The sequence below is a fragment of the Liolophura sinensis genome, chromosome 13, assembly GCF_032854445.1.
Source record: "Liolophura sinensis isolate JHLJ2023 chromosome 13, CUHK_Ljap_v2, whole genome shotgun sequence".
Classification (NCBI taxonomy): Eukaryota; Metazoa; Mollusca; class Polyplacophora; order Chitonida; family Chitonidae; genus Liolophura; species Liolophura sinensis.
In genome coordinates, this window is record NC_088307.1 from 22668319 (window position 1) to 22690667 (window position 22349).

A 22349-nucleotide genomic window follows, 5' to 3' on the forward strand; every position below is an offset into this window, starting at 1 on the left:
AGGGCTAAAAAAAATAAGGCCAAGTTGTGTATACACGTGTGATTTACACCAATATAACATATGTCTATGTCACAGTGATGTAGGAAACTTCATCAGTAACTTGACAAAGGTCGGTTGTTTTTTCCCAGGCACTGTAGGCCTATATCTCATAAACGTTGTTATAATATTAAGACGTCTGATTTTTTTTTCAGTTGTTTGCCACTTAACCTTTCCGTACAGGAAGTGTGGTCGATGAAACAGCCTGTCAGTACAGTCTGAGATTTTAATCTGCATGACTATGACTTAATTACCAATGGGAATAATATATTAATCCCAGAACACCATAAATCTGTAACTGAATACTGACACGATTATCTCCCTTCTTCAAAGAGCTCTTCTGGACAAACGAAGGTGAACGAGGAAAGACAACTGCTTGATAAACGATGCAACAAAAACGACGGTTGTTTAAGCCTTAAAATGTCTCTTTGAAAATCTTAAAGTAAGTATGATGAATTGAGGATTTGAAAGAACACTCGATGATTTATTCATATCCGGAGTACAATCCTTGGGCATACCTCTGAACACTAAACGTGGCTGAACATGTAAAATCGTATAGTTGGTATGGTTGCTCTAACCTACCATACTACTAGTCATCCTTGTGGCTATTTCAACTCCTCTCTTTGTACTGGGCTGACGGAGTATGATAGCCGCAGAAGCAGCCAGTCGTAAGCCATACCCCGTTTCATGATATGGCCGATAAGTCCTTTGTAAACGATGGCTGCAGTCCAAATCAGGCGTCAACATTGGCTTTAACCTCTCAGCTCGCCCGCACAAGCCAACCGGTCATGTTTCCTTGTTTTAACCTCTCAGTGCTGAGCTCCAAGTGAGGAGGCAACAAACACATGTACCATTTTTAAAGTCTTTGGTATGACCTGACCCAGGTTTGATCTCAAGTCTCCCCACTTCAAAAATGCTTGTTGCTATCCATCACCCTACTGAATACCATTAAATGCAGAAATATGATATCCTTTTCTGTCTAATTTTGGTATTTTAAAAAAGTCTTGTGTCCCAAACTATACCGAGAATATATGACAGTGTCTTTAAAAGACATTTATTACAAAGCTCAACTGATAAACGGGTGCCCCCCTCCTCCTCCCCCCCCCCCATGTAATTATCTGATAGTAGAATTGAGCTTTCATTGGAAGAATACCATATATAAGCTATTTAGATTTACAATAATATATTTAAACTTATCTGATATGTAGCTTGGCAAAATGTAAAGAAATTTAAAGAAAATTTCCTGTGTTTTTCAATTTATCCCCCCATCTCTCCAGTGATAGGAATCAAACTTGTATTCCTGTTCAGCACAAAGGCTTTATTGCACGCATGTTAGCAGTGGATATAAATGCCGACAGTGTGTTAGATGTGAAATATTGTAGTGAATGTAGAAGTCCAGTGAATTTCCAATTTTTTTTTTGCCTTTTTTTTTGAGTTCTAAAAATATGATTGCATGAACTGATACAAAAATCATATTTATATTGTGAAGAGAATTCCCTCGGGGAAGCGCCTTCAAATAAAAAAATCTGCCTTCTGATGAAAAGTGTAAATCACATCACTTCAATTACTCTTACACATATTCTTTAGTCATTGTACTTATTCTTGTACATATTCAAATAAGTTTTCCTTATTTTTCTGCATGAAAAAAATTACAGTTCATCTTTGCACTGAAGTGGGGCGATTTTATGTCGAGTTGCAAGGGGTCCTTTCCTTTCTTCAGCCAAATGTATGCTTGGATTTGTAATTGTATGTATATTTGTATTTCTTGAGGTTATTATTTTTTTCTTCGTTTTTCCACAGAAAGGAGTACGTTTTCACAGCAACATGAAGTTTTTGAAAACAGAGCGTTCAAGAAAGATATTTTTCAACAGCTTCACCATTCTTGGTCTGGCAATATTCTTCAGCAAGCCTCTGTATGATATAGGATATGCGTTGTTCCGATCTAATCCGACCACAAATCGCCCAATTGGTGAGTGATAAAACCCGGGATGGGTTACACAAAAATAGCTGAGACTTAATGGGTCAGGCAATATTATAAGGTGATCAGTGTTCAGTATTTATAACCAAGCCATTGTGGAAAGGTGAAAGATATTTTCAGACAGTCAGTTGTTTTGCTTTACAGGTAATCTTTGTAAGAAAAGAAACAAAACACCAGCAAGACTTAATTGTTAATGCATGTAATAGGGAGTCTCAAAACAGGTGTACAGTGCAACTATCTAAGCAATATACTTTTTACAAATTTTGTCGTAATATAAATGAAGGTGGAATAGTGTGACATCAGTATGAGGTATGCAATGGCTAGAGAATCCGCCTTGAAGACAAGAGACCTGGGATCAAACCTGTGTCCGGTCATACAAAAGACTTTCAAAAGTGGTACTTGTTGCTGCCTAACTTGGTGCTCAGCACTGAGAGGTTAGAGCAAAGAAACAGAACTGATTCGCCTGGTGTCAGTATAATGTTACTGGGTGGGGTGTCATGTCTGGTGTCTTTTGCATGATGCTTCGGTGGTGGCAGCACGTATGTGACAAGAAGGTACAGTATATGTACACACACCTAATGATTCCTCGTTGTCATACATGTTTGACTTTAAAATTGTTGAGCATGACATAAATACATCCATACTTACGTTAAAATTGACATACTACATTTTTGATGGCTTAGAGATCATTTGTACATGTAGATGTGACTTAGAGATCATTTGTACATGTAAATGTGACTTGGAGATCATGTGTACATGTAGATGTGACTTAGAGATCATTTGTACATGTAGATGTGACTTAGAGATCATTTATAGGACGGTGTCAAGCAGAGATGGGGGTGGGGGTTAGCCTTATGTTCAAGCTGACGTGGCAGATTTCTTACTTTTTGGGGTACAGTTTCATATCCTACTGAGGTATCTCCTTGTCAGACCCCTGTCTGCCAAGCTGAAAGTTCAAATCTGAGTTAGTGTGGATATTAGAGCTTTAGGGGGTTTATAAATGTGGTATACCTGATGAGACAAACAGAAACCTGTTCTGTTTTACCATATCCATTGTGTAATGGATGATGCATTGTCATAGGAGTGAAATATTCTTGAGAATGGCCTAAGAAAAGCCAGTCAGTTGAATATGTTAACTTCAGAAAATGAAAGGTTTAAAGATATTTTCTTTGTTACATTATATATGATTTGGTGAAGTCACTCTTTTAAGTCCCTATTGAGCTTAATGCACATGTAGGGTAGGGGGAGTTTAAGTTGCAGCATGTAGCTCTTAAGCATCTACATGAACATTTGGAATAAAACCTTAACTCACATAAACTGTCTAGAGGCCAAGCTTGCCAGTGTTAGTATCACTTTGTCGTTGCTGCTTTGGTTTTACTTTATGCTCTTTGCGATAATCTTTCAGTTTTTATTAAATTTTTTATTAAGTTTTACAGTACTGATTTAGTATGACATTGGACAATTTGATGTGAATTTTATTTATTTATTTATTTTTTTTATGTTGCAGCTGGTACTACTGCACCTGTTATGAAAGATGTAGATAAAGGCAGATCATAGAGAGCAGTAGCAGTGGGCAACATCTCCAACCATGGCAACCGTAAAACGATTCCATGCCGTGGTGTCAGAAGCGGCAAATTTTGCAACCATCCCAGAATGCAAAGCAGAGATTGATGAAGTATTAATGTTTGTTGAGCAAGTTGAAAATATGGGAGTGGATTATTTGGAAAAGCTCTCTCTTGAAGTTATCTGCCACATACTTGGTTACCTCCCTTTGCGAGACGTCCTCAAACTGGATCATTTAAAGAAGAAGCTTCACGAAGCCGTCTCGATGCATCTGCGAGTGTGCAAGGCCATAGATTTCACAGAAGGACAGTTATACGCATATCTGACTGGCAGCCTAACAGATGTCAGTCTCAGTCATCTGCTGTCCCGCTGCTCAGAGTTACGTTACATCTACGGCTTCCACCCGGTCAGCATCTCTAAACGACGTACCCGTGGGTCGAAGCAGCTGAGTATCCCTGGGGTGATTGACGCCCTCTCACTCATAACAGACCTCCGCGGAATCGAGATCTCCAGCATTTTTCTCCTCGAAGCTATCCTGACTTACTTGCCACAGGTTGAGGTTCTGGGCACTTTCAAAAATCGCGACCGGGCGATCCCCATTCCACCTATGAATCGTATCGTCCTCCCGGTCAACCCTCGTATTACCTCCCTCAACCTTAAAGGTGTCGTCCTTCCTGAGTTACCGCGGATGGACTTCGTCAAGCATATTCACCTGCACTGGGTCAAACTGAACCAGCACCCATTCAAAGATTTTGGTGCCCCCATGCTCCAAACGTTTGTCATGTCGAACTGTGCTGGACCCACGAATGCACTGAAGTATGTACCACTGATGACTGGGTTAGCTGCTGCCAGATCTCTCACTCGATTGGTCCTCATTCGAGTGCCATTTTTAGGTAGGCATGTGAAAATATATCAGGAATAATAACATTGCGACAATCAAATTTTTGTGAAATGCACAATGTATGTTGTTGTTCTTTAATTTTATTATATTCTGTGTGTACATGGCTTTAATTATTGTTTTGTTTTTTTTATTGCACTGTGTGTCGATCATTCGATGGCCTGTGTCATTTGACATGGGCCATTTAGTTAATGAGGGGCCAGAGTGTAAAGCTTGGCATCAACACAGGACTCCTCTCAGCTCAGCTGGCTGTTCACAGGTAGTCCTGTTCCGTGATGGCCATATGACTTTGGATTGAATCAGCATACATGTAACAACTGCAGTACAACTCGAGTTGCTTGGCACCATTATTTAGCGTGCATGAGCGCTAAGGTCTCGACAGTCGGGTCAAGTTGAGATGGGTTTTAACAAACTGTGTATGTTGAGGCGTAGGTATCTGTCTTTCTGCTGAATTTCACAGCTATTGTAAATTTGTGTTTGTTTTATATTGCGTGCATACATGTACACAAAAAAAAAAGTTTTTAGTTTATGGGGACCTGATTAGTATTACTCCGTTTACAGGTTGATCTGTGAAATTGGAAATCTGCAACTTTTTTATGTTTTCATGAACAGGTGGAAATGCGATAGAGTAATTGTTATTGTTGTTGTAGGAGGCCTTATCCAGCACTTGGTGGAGGATAGCTGGAGGATGGGTGGCTTCCGTGGGTTACAAGCTATCACCTTAGGGGCCTGTAAACATGCTCTGGAGGTGGACTTAGGTTTCTTAGCTATGACATGTGCCTTCAGGTAACGATGTGTAGATTGTTTCAGCTTTTGCTTTTCTCTCCTGTATTCCTTGTCTCATTTTTATGGAAAAAGACTAATTTAGACCCTCTTTTCTGGTGAAAACGTTTTTTCCATTGTCTACAGGCATAACATCACCATGTCGTGCATTTAAATTAGAGAGCCTTCCACATTCTGGTGCTCTAACTTGTGTGTGGAGCATTCTTCAGTAAAGAAGGTGTGAATAGTATCAGAATAAATGTTGAATAAAGTGACATCATACATGAAGTACATTGATAGAACCACTCCCCTTTTTGGCTGAACCATTGCAAAGTTCAGGAAACAGAAGAAATACTGTTTAAAGAAAATTATTACATTTTATCTACATGCAGTTACATGTACATTTACAAGGAAATGTACGGATTTAGTACATTTATGCATATTTTTGTTTTCAGATTAGAAGAACTCTCCATCCAACCATCTCTGACCAAAGACAGTTTTTTCTCTGCGCTAAACATGGCGGAATCGATTTTCCCTCATTTAGACTCACTGGTACTGGGTTTTGTGGATTCTTTCCCAGAGTCTGGTTAGTATATACTCCATTGTATCACAGTGGGTTGGGTTGTGGTCCTGATTTTGAAAGTTCAGTTCATCTTAGAAAGCTGTTTGATGCTTGTTGGGTTCTCTCTAGCATGACTTGAGGAACTCAAAGAAGACTGGTTCTGTAACTAATTGATCTCCCTCAGAAAATAAGTTTTATTATTATTATTATTGTTATAAGGTAAGATTATATCCTATTTATGTGTAAGTAAGTACATGTGTGCAAGTTTCAGCACCAAAAGTTGTATTTTATTTCCCTGAAAATGCACTTTTTTGAGGTTTTACTTATTTTTTACTTATTTATTTAATGGATTGGTGTTTGACACCGTGCTCAAGAATATTTCACTTACAACGACAGCCAGCATTATGGTGGCAGAAAACCAGGCAGAGGCGGCGGGGGGAAACCCTCGACCATCCGCAGGTTGCTGCAAACTTTCCCATGTTTCCCAGAGAGGAAGCCAGCATGAGCTGGACTCAGAGCGACCACATTGGTGAGAGACTCCTAGGTCATTATGCTGCGCTAGCACGCTAACCAACTGAACCATGGAGGCCCCTGGCAAAGTCTTAAGTCATATACTGTATCTGCCAAAGTCCTTTACACTGGGCACTTTGGTTTTTTCCACCCATGAAAATGCACCCTATGGTGTGAATGAATTTGAGTGAAAAATACAGTGTTTCACACCAACCAGTTAAACCAAAAAAATCACACCACCGGGCTATCGGTCATTCGCATAGTCCCATTGATTGGTCATTCAGTATTTAATGTACATGTAGTCAGTTTGCACTATGTGAATGTTATTGTATGTTAAATGCGATGACAGTGCAGCATTTTGAGTAATTTTTAGACAGTGATGTGTTGCAACTAACAGTCATGCATATTTGTTTTCACCTAATTCTTCCGAAGCCATGGTCTTAGGGGGTGTGTACCTGTACCTGTAATTTACCACTATTTAAGTGTTTTTGGGAACGTTTAAATTAAAACTCTGAGGAAAACTGACAGTCCCGAGGCTGTATTTGACTGGCAGGTAAATGGACCAATGAGGAACTTATGTTGCACGGACTAGCTGACATCACAGAGAACCCTGCAATGATAACAGACATTGGCATGAAGGCTGCAGGTGAGGTGTTCCATACAGTGAGAAGGCTGGAGATCTACAACTGTCCACATCTTCATTACCCTACGACCTGGTTCATCCAAGGTGAGATGGTGAGGAGAAAGGCCGAGTGCACTCCTGGATAAGAAAAGAATGTACAGTCATGAGGTCTTTCTCTCACTTAAATGGTTGCATTAGTGTTACATAATAAAGGATTTCTGTGTTAAGCAGCGCAAGGATACAAGGAGCTCAGATAACCTGGGGCTAGTTCTGATTCTCTATGTACAGTGACATTTCCAGACTAATTTAGGACATTATCCCACATCAGACAAAATACTCCCCTTTTTCTCGTGGAGTAGAAATATATTTTTCGAATCTTGCAGATGGCATGAAATGTGTCTGCTGAGTAGGTTATCTTCCTTCGTTGGGTTGTGACTACAATTGTAACATTGCTGAAGTGACTCACATATACATCGGTCTTCTGCACTGAATTGATGGGTCTTTGCAGGATGAATTTGTTACATGGCTACTCAGTGCTGGGATGCACAAATTTATCCTGCATCAGACAAACTACTCGGCTTTTCATTGGACAAGAAGACTGAGCCCAATATGATTTATTTATTTATTTGATTGGTGTTTTATGCCATGCTCAAGAATATTTCACTTATACGACAGCGGCCAGCATTATGGTGGGAGGAAACCGACAGAGCCCGGGGGAAACTCGCGACCATCCACAGGTTGCTTGCAGACCTTCCCACGTACAAACCCAATATGAGGATTATTGACACCATATATTTGCATATCCTATCACTGAGTAACTGTGTAACGAATGGTACGGCTGCCGTACTTTCCTGAGGGAGAAATCACGGTTTCTGAGTAGGGTGACGTCACAACATGAATTGAACTTGAAATAAATTGTTTTCATTCATATTGCATCATCAAAAAAATAATGATTCATAAAAATGTGTAACGTGGAAAGCTCTGAATAAGAAGGCATTGTTTTAAGAACCTTAAAAATGGTTTTGTCCTGCATGATCATGGCGGTTCTTAAATGACTGCAGCTATATGTAAATGATATATCCCTGTAAAATCTTGACAAAAATGTGACCGATGACATAACCGCACATTTGGAAATATTGGAAGAATGTTATCTCTGTGTTATTTTCTGTGCCGTATGTGTGAAGGTCTGCCAGCAGCCTGCGGATAGTTGTGGGTTTCCCCCGGGCTATGCCTGGTTTCTACCCACCATAATGCTGGCCACCATCATATAATGTTCTTTGACTGTTAATTTGCAATAACTCGGAACTTTAATTTTTGCAACAGACCAGTAAATGCAGTTTTTATGCAGGGGTACGTTCCTTGAACAATATTCCTGTTAATTAACCTTTCACATTAATACACCTAAAACTTTTTTTTTTTTCTTCAGCACCTGGCAGCTGGTGTCGGCTAAGGGAGCTTACTTTGCGGCGTTGCCATGCCATTCGTCTTCCTGATTTCTCACGCTTCATCACCATGCTGCCCGTCCTGGAGAGTTTACACCTGGAGGCCATGTTCAGCGAACCTCCGAAGGGGTGTGCCAGGTGAGTGGTCATTTAAATACTTTCGTGTTCATAGTGGAAGAACTTGTACTCATCATGACAGATTCTGTCAGGTTGAAGGGATAAAGAAGAAAGCATTACAAAGGTTGAAACAAATGCATTTTTGGAGACAAATGTTCCTAAATTTCTGTGCGGGCTCCTAGAACGTTTGATGATGCTCGAGAAGAACTACCAGCAACCTGCAGATGGCTGTGGGTTTGCTCCCGCCATAATGCTGACTGCTTTCATATAAGATAAGTATTTGTAAGTATGCCATAAAACTCAAATAAATAAATGAATTTGATGATTTCAAGTTAATTGCATATCCCAAGGTTGAAGGAGCCACATTGGGTATCAAATAGACCATCGACTTGTGAGCTCAGACTTAATATTTCAACCCCTGCACTGCCATGTGACTAAAAAGCACTGAAGTGGGTGATTTATGTATTTGTTTGATTTATGTGATTTATGTATTTGTGTGATTGGTATTTTCTGTTGTATTCCAGAAATTTTTCACTCAGGTTTTAACATTGGAACTCAGATGTCTAAAGTGTCCTTTCTCACAGTTGGTGTGGTGAGCGGCTGGAGTGCGATATGGTTTCTCTCACAAACGGTTTCTTGAACCTATGGTTTCTCACTAAGATGAGATTGTGGTGAGACATCACAAATGGTGTGGTGAACTCCAGCAATGACCAGAGACAGAAATATTAACCAGAAATATTCCGACTTTCAGGCTCTTGACCAATATGCCCAGTGTGGTTACCAGTTTGAATCCAGCTGTTGCTATCTCACCTGTGGCTGTAAGTCATGAGGTTTGTCAAGTACCTGGTGATAAATAAATGAAATGAATAGCACTCATGCATGTTATTGTTCGTTAAGCAGAGAATAAATATTTTCGATAATGTGACATGTGTCTTTGAATGTGTTATGTTTGATATTGCCTTGAAATACTCATTCCATTGTAATCAATGATTAATTTACTCTTCTCCCGTTTAGGGTGGGTCTTAGCGCGGGCACAGGTTTAGGGGTGTCTTCAGCCCTGGTCTCCAACACAAGCAACGAACCAGGCAATAACGACGATGGTATTCCTGATGATGAAGATGACCCTATCCCAGTGAACAACAACAATGATGGCGAGCCGGCGATACGGGACTCCCAGAACAACAGTGGAGAAGCAACCAATGGTGATGAGGATGACATAGGTGCAAGGGCAGGACCATCCAATGAAAGTAGGGGAGACAGCTCTAAGCCAGGTTCCTCCAATCAAGCAGCAGGAGATCCGATGGACATCAATGGACAAGAACGTAAAGAAATTCCTAATGATGGAAGTGATGGATCTAATGATGGCTCCCCAAACTGCTCGAGTTCTTCAGCACAGCTTCCAGCTGAAGATGATCAAGGACAATCATCGATTTCAGGGCTGATCCAAAATGATTCTAATTCCACGACTGAACAGTCTCAGGGTACCTCTTCTAGTTTATGTGCTGAAGAAACTAATGTTAAACCACCAGGTGCTACAAGGAATGAACAAAATCCAGCTACAACCCAGAAAACTGACGAGAAGGAATGTGACGATGTACCCACAGCTTCTACACCTTCTAAGAGCGATGTATGTTCAACCCCAGCTGGGACAACTACTGAACCCGGCTGCAGCTGTGTCGTTTGTAAGCCAGAAGGTAGCCCAGTACAGCAGTTAGGGGTCTACCTGACCAAGCCTAATGGCACACCTTTGGAGGGCCAAGGGCCTCCAAGAACAACATTTCAAGGGCTCGGGGCTCATAGTAGACCTAACAAGCCCCTCTGTGTGAACCTGCCTCAGCCAGCGCCAAATTCTATGGGAACTGACCCTTGGACTTGCAATCCCACAGAAATGTGGGACAGAAATGCTGCAATCAGTGCAAGACCTGAACACCCGATGACCTCAGATAAGAATCAAAACCAGGACAGCATGCCCAAGGGCTCTTCGTCTGTGTGTGCAGATGCTACAACTTTTGCCACAAATTGTACGTCTTCAGGAACAAATTCCACACCTTTAAACACAAACTATCAACAGCAAGTTAGTTACACAACTTCCAACACCAATTTCACACCTTCAAGCTCACATTCATCACCTTTAGAAACAAACTTCAGACCTTCTCAATCAACTTCCATACCTACTTATTTAGATTCAAATTGCATGCTGAACATAGTCTCCAAACCAGATACATGTCATCTGGAACCAAAAAACTGTGTTGACCTCCAGCCAACCCAAACAACTTCCTTGGAACAGCCCATGATGTCTACCTCTCAGAGAATGCATGCTTCTCAAACAAACCCAAATTCTCAGCAAAAAGAACTGATGGTGATGCAGCAAAGACAGAATGCTAGCAGTGCCAAGGCAGTCAACAAAGGAAGAGTTCCTAGAGCTAGTGCAGAGCCTTCGATGATAAGGATGGCCGACAGTACTGAAGGTTTCGAGTTTCCAACAACCAGTTCATCAACCAGTTCGACATTGGTGGATAGGCGTGATGAGGAGAATGGCCCACCCAAGCGCAAATGCCGGAAAACTGAGGATAAGACTCATATTGAAAGTAAAGGGGATTTGTCCCCTGATGAAGCTGTATTGGATGGGTCCCCTTTTGCGGCTGTAATAGACGGGTCCCCTGTTGAAGATGTGGTGGATGGGTCTCCTGTTGAAGCTGTAATGGATGAATCCCCTGTTGAATCTGTAATGGATGAGTCCCCAGTTGAAGATGTGGTGGATAGGTCTCCTGTTGAAGGTGTAATGGATAAATCCCCTGTTGAAGCTGTAATGGATGAGTCCCCAGTTGAAGATGTGGTGGATAGGTCTCCTGTTAAAGCTGTAATGGATGAATCCCCTGTTAAAGCTGTAATGGATGGGTCCCCTGTTGAAACTGTAATGGATGGGCCTTCTATTGAAGATGTGATGGGTGGATCCCTTGTTGAAGCTGTTATTGATGTACCCGCTGTAGCTTCATCTTCTAGTCAAGGTCCTCATAAGATAATTCACAGCTCTTCCAGCTCCTCCTCAGCTGGTGTTAGTCAACTGCATGAAGAATATCGCAGATCTGCTGTCAAAGGGAAAAGTAAATACAAGGGAAAGGGAAAAGGCAAAGGGAAGAGGTCTGAAGACAAGGTTCTGAAGGATCTTGAACAATGCTTTGAAATTTCTCAGGAAAATGAGAAGCCTGCTTCTGCATGCCTTAAGCAGATGTCAGATGAAACGTTTGATACAGGTGGTATGGGGATTGACTTTGACATGGACTCGACCAGCAGTTCTTGGTCGTTCACAGAAGGGCTTGTTTCCTGTACTCCAGAGCCCGAGAAACTTTGTCCAGGATCATGGGATGGCTGTAAAGATGATGGGGTAGGGCCATTTGCTAGTGTGCAGGAAACTCAAGGTCAAAATTTGCCAGCAGGTCAAAGTTCTTGTATCCTGGCAAAAAATGAGGCAGACCTTCAAACAGCAGAGAACCAGCCACCATATGACAATGAAATTGTTGAGCCTGTGAAAAAAGTAACGATAAGTGGTGATACGTGCAGTGCATTTGTGTTGACAGAGTCGGAATTTGAAGCTCAAAGTGGCAACAGTAGTATTATGATAGAAAATGGAACTCTGAAGTTGTCCAAGGAAGGCAGTCTGGATTGCACGGCCAGGTCTTCCGGATTGTCACAAAATTTTGAACAAGGCCAGTCTTCACAAACCTCGGGATATGATTTGTCAGAGTTTAACAGCAGCCCACAGCCCAAATCTCCATCTTCTACTAGAATAAATGACTTGCCAAAGGGAAGAAACTCACAGTTGACCAACTGTGGGTCGAGCACGAGCAAAGTGAACAAGGGCAAAAGCTTGAAAGGGAAAAAGCGAAGCTTCGTGAAACATTCCAGTGGGAAAGTGTCCCAGTCTTGCCAAGCTGTCAGCGAAGAAATCAGAGAAACGACAAAAAAAGCCAAGGAAAATGAAGACATGGGGCGGTCTCCGTCAGCGCGGAGAGCCTCCAGTATATATTTTGGGACTTCATCCTCGACTTCAATGGACAAGCCCACGGTTGGGAAAGGAGATGATGGAATTAATGGCACCAACCTTGTGTCAGGTCAGCCTGCTCCAAGTCAGTGCAGTCAGACCGTGAAACGACCGCTGAGAAAACCCAACACGTGCGACCAGGCGACTAGCACCAGTGATCCTGTCATTGAAGATGACCATGTTCAGGTAAGGTACAAGGTATATCTGTGTCAGAGGTTAACAACGGGTTGTAGGTTGACTAGCGGTTCTAAGCAACTGGATCAACAAAGTTGACCTACGCCTAACACTTTTTTTTAAGATTTTGAGGCAACTTTTTTAAACGACCTCCTTGAGCATTTAACCTTGTCTGACTAGATTCAGTCTCAGTGTGGGTAAGTCGAATATGACTGGCGGCAGCTGTCAGCTCTGATGTGACTGTTGTATGCGATGCATTAAAATGACCAAACCATGCTCAACTGTGCTCTGTGTCTTTATGCTTCCTCTACTCATAAACCTATTATCGTTGCATATTAAAAAGACATTTCAGCCAAGATTCTTCTGTTGATAAATGAAATGACCAGCCCTATGGCTTAGTTGGTAGAGCTTCCGCTTTGGGGGCGGTAGATCCAGGGTCAATCCTGGTTTGGTTCAGCATTAAGGGGATAGTGCAACGACTAGTTGACCCCATGTCAGTATGTTGGCTTGGGCTGAGCAGCTTTCTTGCCTTCGGTAAGGCAACTGAGTTAAGCAGCACTAGATAAAAGAGCAGTGGGAATCCATCCTGCAACAAGGAGGCACATTACATGTACATGCACCCTAAGGACTCTTTCGTTGTCATATAACAGAAAAATTGTTAAAGCCAACGTTAAACCCCAAGCACTCAATCACTCTGTTGATGAATGGAAGAAGGGAGGTGTCCTGTCCAGCACATCTTGCCTTCATTCATATACATGTGTGTACTATGCGTGAATTTTTTCAGATCTTCAAATAATCCTGCTAATACTATGTGCTTACAGAAACAAAATTTTTGGCCATTTCCAGACAAATTCCTTGAGTCACATCATTTTTTTAGAGAGACATCATTTTTCCTGGAGTGGGGTAATGTGCAGTGTCTTCAATCACACAAAAGCTTATTCACGGATGACTCAGTTTTCTGAGCAGGAGACATCATCTGGAGTTTTGTGAAGTCGGAGTAGTGTCAAATGGGGTAACATGACGTCACACCAAGAATTTGTACAGAAATGACTGAACATTTTGTTATTTGCACTGAATTGTACTACATACTACAATGAAATGTGTGTGCACGGGAATGGCACTTTAAGAGATAAACTCTAAATTGTGACATGAAAACACCAATCTAATACATGTACTTATGAAATGAAAATACTCTATATTCCAGGTTCTTACAATTCGTTCCAGAAGTTTGGTGACTTTAACCTTACACTGTGTTGGAGTTACTGATGTTTTTCTACAAGACTGTCCATCATTAGCAACCATCCAGGGTAAGTCAGATTAAGTATAAATTCTTGGTACTTATACTGTCTACATTCAATGAGCAGTTGGTTTCCTCCAGGTTCTACCCAGTTTTTTTTCACACCATATTGCTGGCCGCCATTGTTGAAATGAAATATTCTTGAGTACCCAGTAAAATAAGCAATTTGACTTTTTCTTATGTATATATATGTATTTCTTGAATATTGAGGAAAGATTTCTAGAAGTTTTCTTTGTTGTAGAATGGAAATGAATAATGATCATCCCAAATATTGAAATCCTAAAATAAGATTTAAAGGTATGAAATGTACTAGATACCATGTACAAGACACTGTAGAACACCTTGAAAAAGGGTAAATTACAAGTAGCCATTTATGCGTTGGAAATCATGAATATTTGCATGAATCGAAGTCATCTTTTGACTTTTTAATTTGAGGTCATCATCATTCTTTTGAGCTCTTTAAAGTGAGTGAATGACTGAACATGTTGATCCCTGTGTAGTATGTAAAGTTAAAACAGTATGATTGATACCACAGTGTTGTGTAACTGCATACTGTACATGTATGTTATATTCTTGAGAAAAGTTACCATGGCCGTAATGAAATGTTCAGCGTACCTCTGCCATGTATCTGTGGTTATTGGCTACATTGAGGTAGTTCATGGTGACAGACAGACATCCTTAACATGTCTGGAATTTTATTTTACAGGAACGTCGTGTCGCGTGTTGAAGAAAATTAACATTAACAGAGCTCCAAAATTGTCTCGAGTCACATTCGCCCAGTGTAAGAAACTAGACGAGAGACACCTCGTGACAGAAGTCTGCAAGCAGCCTAGCTGTGAAAGTCGGACTATTTTTATACGGCCACTGAAAGAGGTAATTGTTCTTCATTACACATGGCCCGCTGTCATAGATATTCATCAGCCCTTTTACTCAGAACTTGCCTTAGTCCATTTACTCAGAACTTACCTTAGTCCATTTACTCTGAACTCCCCTTAGTCCATTTACTCAGAACTTACCGTAGTCAATTTACTCTGAACTCCCCTTAGTCCATTTACTCAGAACTTACCGTAGTCCATTTACTCTGAACTCCCCTTAGTCCATTTACTCAGAACTTACCGTAGTCCATTTACTCTGAACTCCCCTTAGTCCATTTACTCAGAACTTACCGTAGTCCATTTACTCTGAACTCCCCTTAGTCCATTTACTCAGAACTTACCGTAGTCCATTTACTCTGAACTCCCCTTAGTCCATTTACTCAGAACTTACCGTAGTCCATTTACTCTGAACTCCCCTTAGTCCATTTACTCAGAACTTACCGTAGTCCATTTACTCTGAACTCCCCTTAGTCCATTTACTCAGAACTCCCATTAGTCCATTTACTCAGAACTTACCGTAGTCCATTTACTCTGAACTCCCCTTAGTCCATTTACTCAGAACTTACCATAGTCCATTTACTCTGAACTCCCCTTAGTCCATTTACTCAGAACTTGCCTTATAAACGTGAGCCCTTGAAATATACTATTAATTCTTTTGAAAGTGAGTATGATGTAAATCACAACCAGCCGAATAAGAACACCAGTCAGTACATGCATAGTTAACTAATAATAAATACCTAAAATTTCATCCAAATGTATGTTAAAGGCAAATAAAATATCATAAAATATTACTTTTTTCTGAAACTTTCCAGTAGGGTGTCATCATAGTAGGACGTCCAAACAAACCTGAAACACCTTTCTAAGACAAATATAATTTGCAGTCCTATTGTCTAGAAATATCAACACGACCTGGAATACGTCCTTGTGTTTTAGGTAGTTTATAAATCTAGCAGTTATCCTGAGTTGAGTGATCATTGTTTAGATGTCTTTCACACATGTGTGGCCAATCCTCTGTCTGTGTCTGTTTTATAGCTGCACATGGAGCCCCTGGAGAGATATCTATTCAGGACGTCAGGGTTAGACTACCACATGTGCCTGGTGAAGGACAACAGCCCCACCCCAGCCAGCACGATGTACAACAGAACCAGGGTCGGCGACTGGGATGATCTCCTACACAGGATCAGCTAGTCAGTATTAGCCGGGGGGTTGGGGTGGGTGGGAGGAGGGGGGTCAACTAGTCAGTATTAATGAGGGGAGGGGGATCAGCTTGTCAGTATTACTGAGGGGAGAGGGATCAGCTTGTCAGTATTACTGAGGGGAGAGGGATCAGCTTGTCAGTATTACTGAGGGGAGAGGGATCAGCTTGTCAGTATTACTGAGGGGAGAGGGATCAGCTTGTCAGTATTAATGAGGGGAGAGGGATCAGCTTGTCAGTATTACTGAGGGGAGAGGGATCAGCTTGTCAGTATTACTGAGGGGAGGGGGGTCAGCTTGTCAGTATTACTGAGGGGAGAGGGATCAGCTTGTCAGTATTAATGAGGGGAGAGGGATCAGCTTGTCAGTATTACTGAGGGGAGAGGGATCAGCTTGTCAGTATTACTGAGGGGAGGGGGATCAGCTTGTCAGTATTACTGAGGGGAGAGGGATCAGCTTGTCAATATTACTGAGGGGAGAGGGATCAGCTTGTCAGTATTACTGAGGGGAGGGGGATCAGCTTGTCAGTATTAATGAGGGGAGAGGGATCAGCTTGTCAGTATTAATGAGGGGAGAGGGATCAGCTTGTCAGTATTAATGAGGGGAGAGGGATCAGCTTGTCAGTATTAATGAGGGGAGGGGGATCTGCTTGTCATTATTACTGAGGGGAGGGGGATCAGCTTGTCAGTATTACTGAGGGGAGGGGGATCAGCTTGTCAGTATTACTGAGGGGAGAGGGATCAGCTTGTCAGTATTAATGAGGGGAGAGGGATCAGCTTGTCAGTATTAATGAGGGGAGAGGGATCAGCTTGTCAGTATTAATGAGGGGAGAGGGATCAGCTTGTCAGTATTAATGAGGGGAGAGGGATCATCTTGTCAGTATTAATGAGGGGAGGGGGATCAGCTTGTCAGTATTACTGAGGGGAGAGGGATCAGCTTGTCAGTATTACTGAGGGGAGAGGGATCAGCTTGTCAGTATTACTGAGGGGAGAGGGATCAGCTTGTCAGTATTAATGAGGGGAGGGGGATCAGCTTGTCAGTATTAATGAGGGGAGAGGGATCAGCTTGTCAGTATTAATGAGGGGAGAGGGATCAGCTTGTCAGTATTAATGACGGGAGAGGGATCAGCTTGTCAGTATTAATGAGGGGAGGGGGATCAGCTTGTCAGTATTACTGAGGGGAGAGGGATCAGCTCCTCAGTATCAACGGTTCTGTAGGGTGACACTGTTCAATCAGTTAGTCTGTATCAGGGCCGTGTGTGAGGGCCCGGATGGGTGGGTGGGGGAGGTGGGGAGAGCGCAAGGTTGAGGTGGAAAGGTGTGGCCAGATCAGCTAGTGTGGCAGTTTCTGGTGGGTGGCCTCTAACACAGGATCAGTTAGTCTGTATCAGGGCCGTGTGTGAGGGCCCGGATGGGTGGGTGGGGGAGGTGGGGAGAGCGCAAGGTTGAGGTGGAAAGGTGTGGCAATATCAGCTAGTGTGGCAGTTTCTGGTGGGTGGTATCTAACACAGGATCAGTTAGTCTGTATCAGGGCCGTGTGTGAGGGCCCGGATGGGTGGGTGGGGGAGGTGGGGAGAGCGCAAGGTTGAGGTGGAAAGGTGTGGCAATATCAGCTAGTGTGGCAGTTTCTGGTGGGTGGCCTCTAACACAGGATCAGTTAGTCTGTATCAGGGCCGTGTGTGAGGGCCCGGATGGGTGGGTGGGGGAGGTGGGGAGAGCGCAAGGTTGAGGTGGAAAGGTGTGGCCAGATCAGCTAGTGTGGCAGTTTCTGGTGGGTGACCTCTAACACAGGATCAGTTAGTCTGTATCAGGGCCGTGTGTGAGGGCCCGGATGGGTGGGTGGGGGAGGTGGGGAGAGCGCAAGGTTGAGGTGGAAAGGTGTGGCAATATCAGCTAGTGTGGCAGTTTCTGGTGGGTGGTATCTAACACAGGATCAGTTAGTCTGTATCAGGGCCGTGTGTGAGGGCCCGGATGGGTGGGTGGGGGAGGTGGGGAGAGCGCAAGGTTGAGGTGGAAAGGTGTGGCAATATCAGCTAGTGTGACAGTTTCTGGTGGGTGGTATCTAACACAGGATCAGTTAGTCTGTATCAGGGCCGTGTGTGAGGGCCCGGATGGGTGGGTGGGGGAGTGGGAAGAGCTCAAGGTTGAGGTGGAAAGGTGTGGCAAGATCAGCTAGTGTGACAGTTTCTGGTGGGTGGCCTCTAACACAGGATCAGTTAGTCTGTACCAGGGCCGTGTGTGAGGGCCCGGATGGGTGGGTGGGGGAGGGGGGGAGAGCGCAAGGTTGAGGTGGAAAGGTGTGGCAAGATCAGCTAGTGTGGCAGTTTCTGGTGGGTGGCCTCTAACACAGGATCAGTTAGTCTGTCCTTAAGAACCTTGAGAGTAATGGAGCCGCTAATCTTGCTTTTTTGTTCATCCTAACTCATTGAGCGTTTATTTTCATTTTTTTTCAGTGACCTAACCTATCCTCCGTGGGATTTCCCACTGGCCAATGGGAAGCGAAATCGACAGGGAAACACTAGATACCCCTGGGGACGAAGAATCTATAACATGCAAGGTGCAACAAACTTAGTAATACATGTGTGAGAGCCAGGATCACCAAGTTGTCAAAAGATCAAAGTCTTAACTGTGCTTCAGGGGCCTCCGTGGCTCAGTCGGTTAAAGCGCTAGCGCAGCGTAATGACCCAGGAGTCTCTCACCAATGCGGTCGCTGTGAGTCCAGCTCATGCTGGCGGCCGTACGTGAGAAGGTCTGGCAGCAACCTGCGGATGGTCGTGGGTTTCCCCCGGGCTGTGCCCGGTTTCCACCCACCATAATGCTGGCCGCCGTCGTATAAGTGAAATATTCTTGAGTACGGCGTAAAACACCAATCAAAAAAAAAAAAAAAAAAAAAAAAAAACTGTGCTTCAAGGTCCTGACCTCAAGGTCATGAAGTGATCTTAAGACTTAAGTCAAAATTTCAAATCATCTTAAACTTGTTATTTCTGTTGTAACAAGGTCAAAATATTGCATGACAGTGTAAATTCTGGATAAGTTATTATGCAACAAAATTCAGCTACAGAATGGAAAGGAACATAACAAAGTTTGTGATTAATATTTTGGCTTAAGTCTAAGAAAGCTTCATGATCACAGTTTTGAATCCCAGGTTCATTCTCGAGATGGTCAATTACATTTTTGCATGATGCTTTGCTGACGGTACAGGCCATGCAAGGCCAGATTGGCCTGGTTTCTTATACTGTGACTGGCTGAGGTGTCATGGCTGTCATGCGTCACTGTGACATATTAATAGGTTTATATTGAATGAACCTGGGCAGATGTGGATGTTCTGTTTTGCTTGGCCCAGAGCTTGAGAGCTAATGCTTTGTCCATGCAAAAATAGAAACACATCAGCCCATATTTATGAAATAAATTATTTGGTACACACCAAACATCAATCATGCAGCAAAAGTGCAAAACTTTGTCTCCAAAGATGAAAATTTGACACAAAAATGACAAAAAAAATTTTGGCGCATAATGACTATTAGCTACAGAGAAACACATGGCAGTAAGCATTTATTCCACATGAAAGTGACAAACTTTTGTTTTTTTTTTTATTTTGGTGAGCAGGTAGAAATGCTGATGATAGCACCTGGGATTTGATGACAGATATTCCCTGGTTACGGTTGCTCTCTGAATGCCCTGATATCAGCAGTTCTGATGTCAGGGGCTCAAATCTATCAGCTGCAGATCACAAAGGTATGTAACACGATACAGTGAATGGATGATCCTTGACAAATGTTATAACTACCCCTTCAGTGCTGTCCTGGGTAAACTATATTCCTCAAGCTGGAGACAGTCACCCTGGTATTTAGCTTGCTGTACAAAGTATACATTGTACTGTATGTAGATGATCTCTGAAAAAGGCTGGCCTCACCCTTCCAGTGGTCTTCTGGGTGAACCGTTTATTCAGTGTCGGGTGTTCAATAACAGGGATAGCAGTGTTAAAGTAAATGTTAGAGGTGGTGCCTTAAAAAGTACTGCAGGTATTGAGCTTAGGCGTGTATGTAGAGCACAGTAACACGAGGGGGATCTTCCATCATAGAGGTTCTTGGTGCATGTTAATTACCATATATTTAAGAAATAATGTTCCTGCTATGGGTGTCTAGCGGCAGTTTTATAGTCAATAAGGTTAATGACGTTATTGTTTTAATAAAACAGAAAAATGTTGTTTAATTTATGAACTTCTGCTTAAAAAATTACATTACAGTAATGTAACTCATCAGCATGTTTCAAGTGACACATTTTCCTTGATGCATTCACCTGATAGGTATTTTTGTTTTTGAAGAGTAATTGTTGGCATTAAAAAGTATCATTTTTACAGCCTATATGTGATTTTGAAAGTATATACCAAACTTTGGATGAAATACTATGGTTGTTTTGTTTTAAACAGTCATTGTTTGTAATTCTGTACAATATGTTATCTCCTTGCAGAGGGATTGTATTGCCGAAAGGCCAAAGGTCACAAGACCATCACAGATGTAATGAAGATGATCTCTGAGCAAGTCGTTGAACTGCGAGAGGCGAAAGTTCCACTGTATCACCAATCTGTGATTGTGTACATTAACACAAGTGACATGAATGGGATGCCTACACCGGATATGTATTTCTGATCAACTGTGTGAGGGTTTCAGTGAAGGGGATGCCTACACCGGATATGTATTTCTGATCAGCAGTGTGAGGGTTCAGCGTGAACGGGACGCCTACACCGGATTTGTACTTCTGATTGGCTGTGTGAGGGTTTCAAAGTCAAGGGGATGCCTACACCAGATATGTATTTCTGATCAGCTGTGTGAGGGTTCAACGTGAACGGGACGCCTACACCGGATTTGTATTTCTGATCGGCTGTGTGAGGGTTTCAAAGTCAAGGGGATGCCTACACCGGATATGTATTTCTGATCAGCTGTGTGAGGGTTCAACGTGAAGGGGATGCCTACACCGGATATGTATTTCTGATCAGCTGTGTGAGGGTTCAACGTGAAGGGGATACCTACACCGGATATGTATTTCTGATCAGCTGTGTGAGGGTTCAACGTGAACGGGACGCCTACACCGGATTTGTATTTCTGATCGGCTGTGTGAGGGTTTCAAAGTCAAGGGGATGCCTACACCGGATATGTATTTCTGATCAGCAGTGTGAGGGTTCAACGTGAAGGGGATGCCTACACCGGATTTGTTTTTTGATCAGCTGTGTGAGGGCGGGAGATGAATGGGACGCCTACACTGGATTTGTATTTCTGATCAACTGTGTGAGTGTTTAACATGCGGTGTCATCTCTCTCTGATTGTTTATATTTCAACAAATGTGACATGAAGGGGAGTCCCAACATAGGATATGTATTTTTGAACACTTGCACACACTTGTTTGTGTCATCACGATAAGACTGTGTGTCACAGCTTATTATATGTTTCTGGTGTCACTTCCCTGCGATCATATCCAACAACAACTGTTAACACCAGATCAACCTTGATGGACTGCATTAATTTGTTACAACCTAATACACAGAGCTCCATAAATGGAGTTTATACCAACAACAACATGCACATGTGCGATCGTGGGGTCTCTGCATGAACAGTTGATCTGTTTTGTGTCTAATCAGTCAGTGCGTTTTTTGTGGGTTTATTTATTTATTTTTCTTGTGGGTAAAAATCAGCCAATCAGTGTAGTTTTTCCTTCCAGTTTGTGAGCCTATGTGTTGAAGAGTGAATGTATCTGTGCACCAATCAGGTTTGTTACAAATTTAATATGGTGCTTGTTGCTGTGATATCAAGGACTACTTTATGACTTTGTAATTTAGTTTATTAATCATATTTTATTTAATTACAAATGACAGAATGATGTTTGATTTTTTTTTTTTTTTTTTTTTTTTTTTTTTTAGAAGGAATTATTCAGATGTGTTTTATGTTTTGCTGTATGTGCTCAGGTAATGAGTGAAGATTACATGTTAGATACGGAAAGTTTTGTTTTTATGTTTTTTGCACAGCTGGTGAGGATGGTGACTAAACCTTTGTTTCATGAACACGACGATAAGCAATGTTCCAAAATTTGAAGCAACTGTATGTGAAGGCAGTGGCAACATTGATGCCAAAATTATTTCCTTGCAAAAATTTCATTCAGTGTAAAAAGAAAGTTTTCTGCCCTTTCCCTAATTTAGATTGCTTGACTGATTAATCTATTAGCGACAACACTTTCAAGTTACCTTTAGCCAACCAGGAAGAGCTATAGAGATAGTTCTATATTTT

The 22349-nt window shown here is 42.2% G+C and overlaps 1 protein-coding gene across 2 annotated transcripts; it reads left to right on the plus strand.

Moving 5' to 3' along the window:
* The first annotated feature begins 1842 nt into the window (after positions 1-1842).
* Positions 1843-21105, plus strand: LOC135480153 (F-box only protein 38-like). 2 transcript variants are annotated; one of them, XM_064759920.1, is made up of 14 exons: positions 1843-2005; positions 3522-4470; positions 5126-5261; positions 5693-5823; positions 6863-7036; positions 8358-8511; positions 9505-12718; positions 13911-14013; positions 14710-14876; positions 15911-16065; positions 18525-18628; positions 19678-19806; positions 20542-20724; positions 20896-21105. In XM_064759920.1, exons 2-13 carry the CDS (start codon positions 3603-3605, stop codon positions 20718-20720), a joined length of 5514 nt encoding a protein of 1837 aa, XP_064615990.1. In that variant the 5' UTR covers positions 1843-2005; positions 3522-3602; the 3' UTR covers positions 20721-20724; positions 20896-21105. The 2 variants fall into 2 exon arrangements, with proteins under 2 accessions (XP_064615990.1, XP_064615989.1); XM_064759919.1 differs by having other exon boundaries at positions 20542-21105.
* Positions 21106-22349: the final 1244 nt, after the last annotated feature.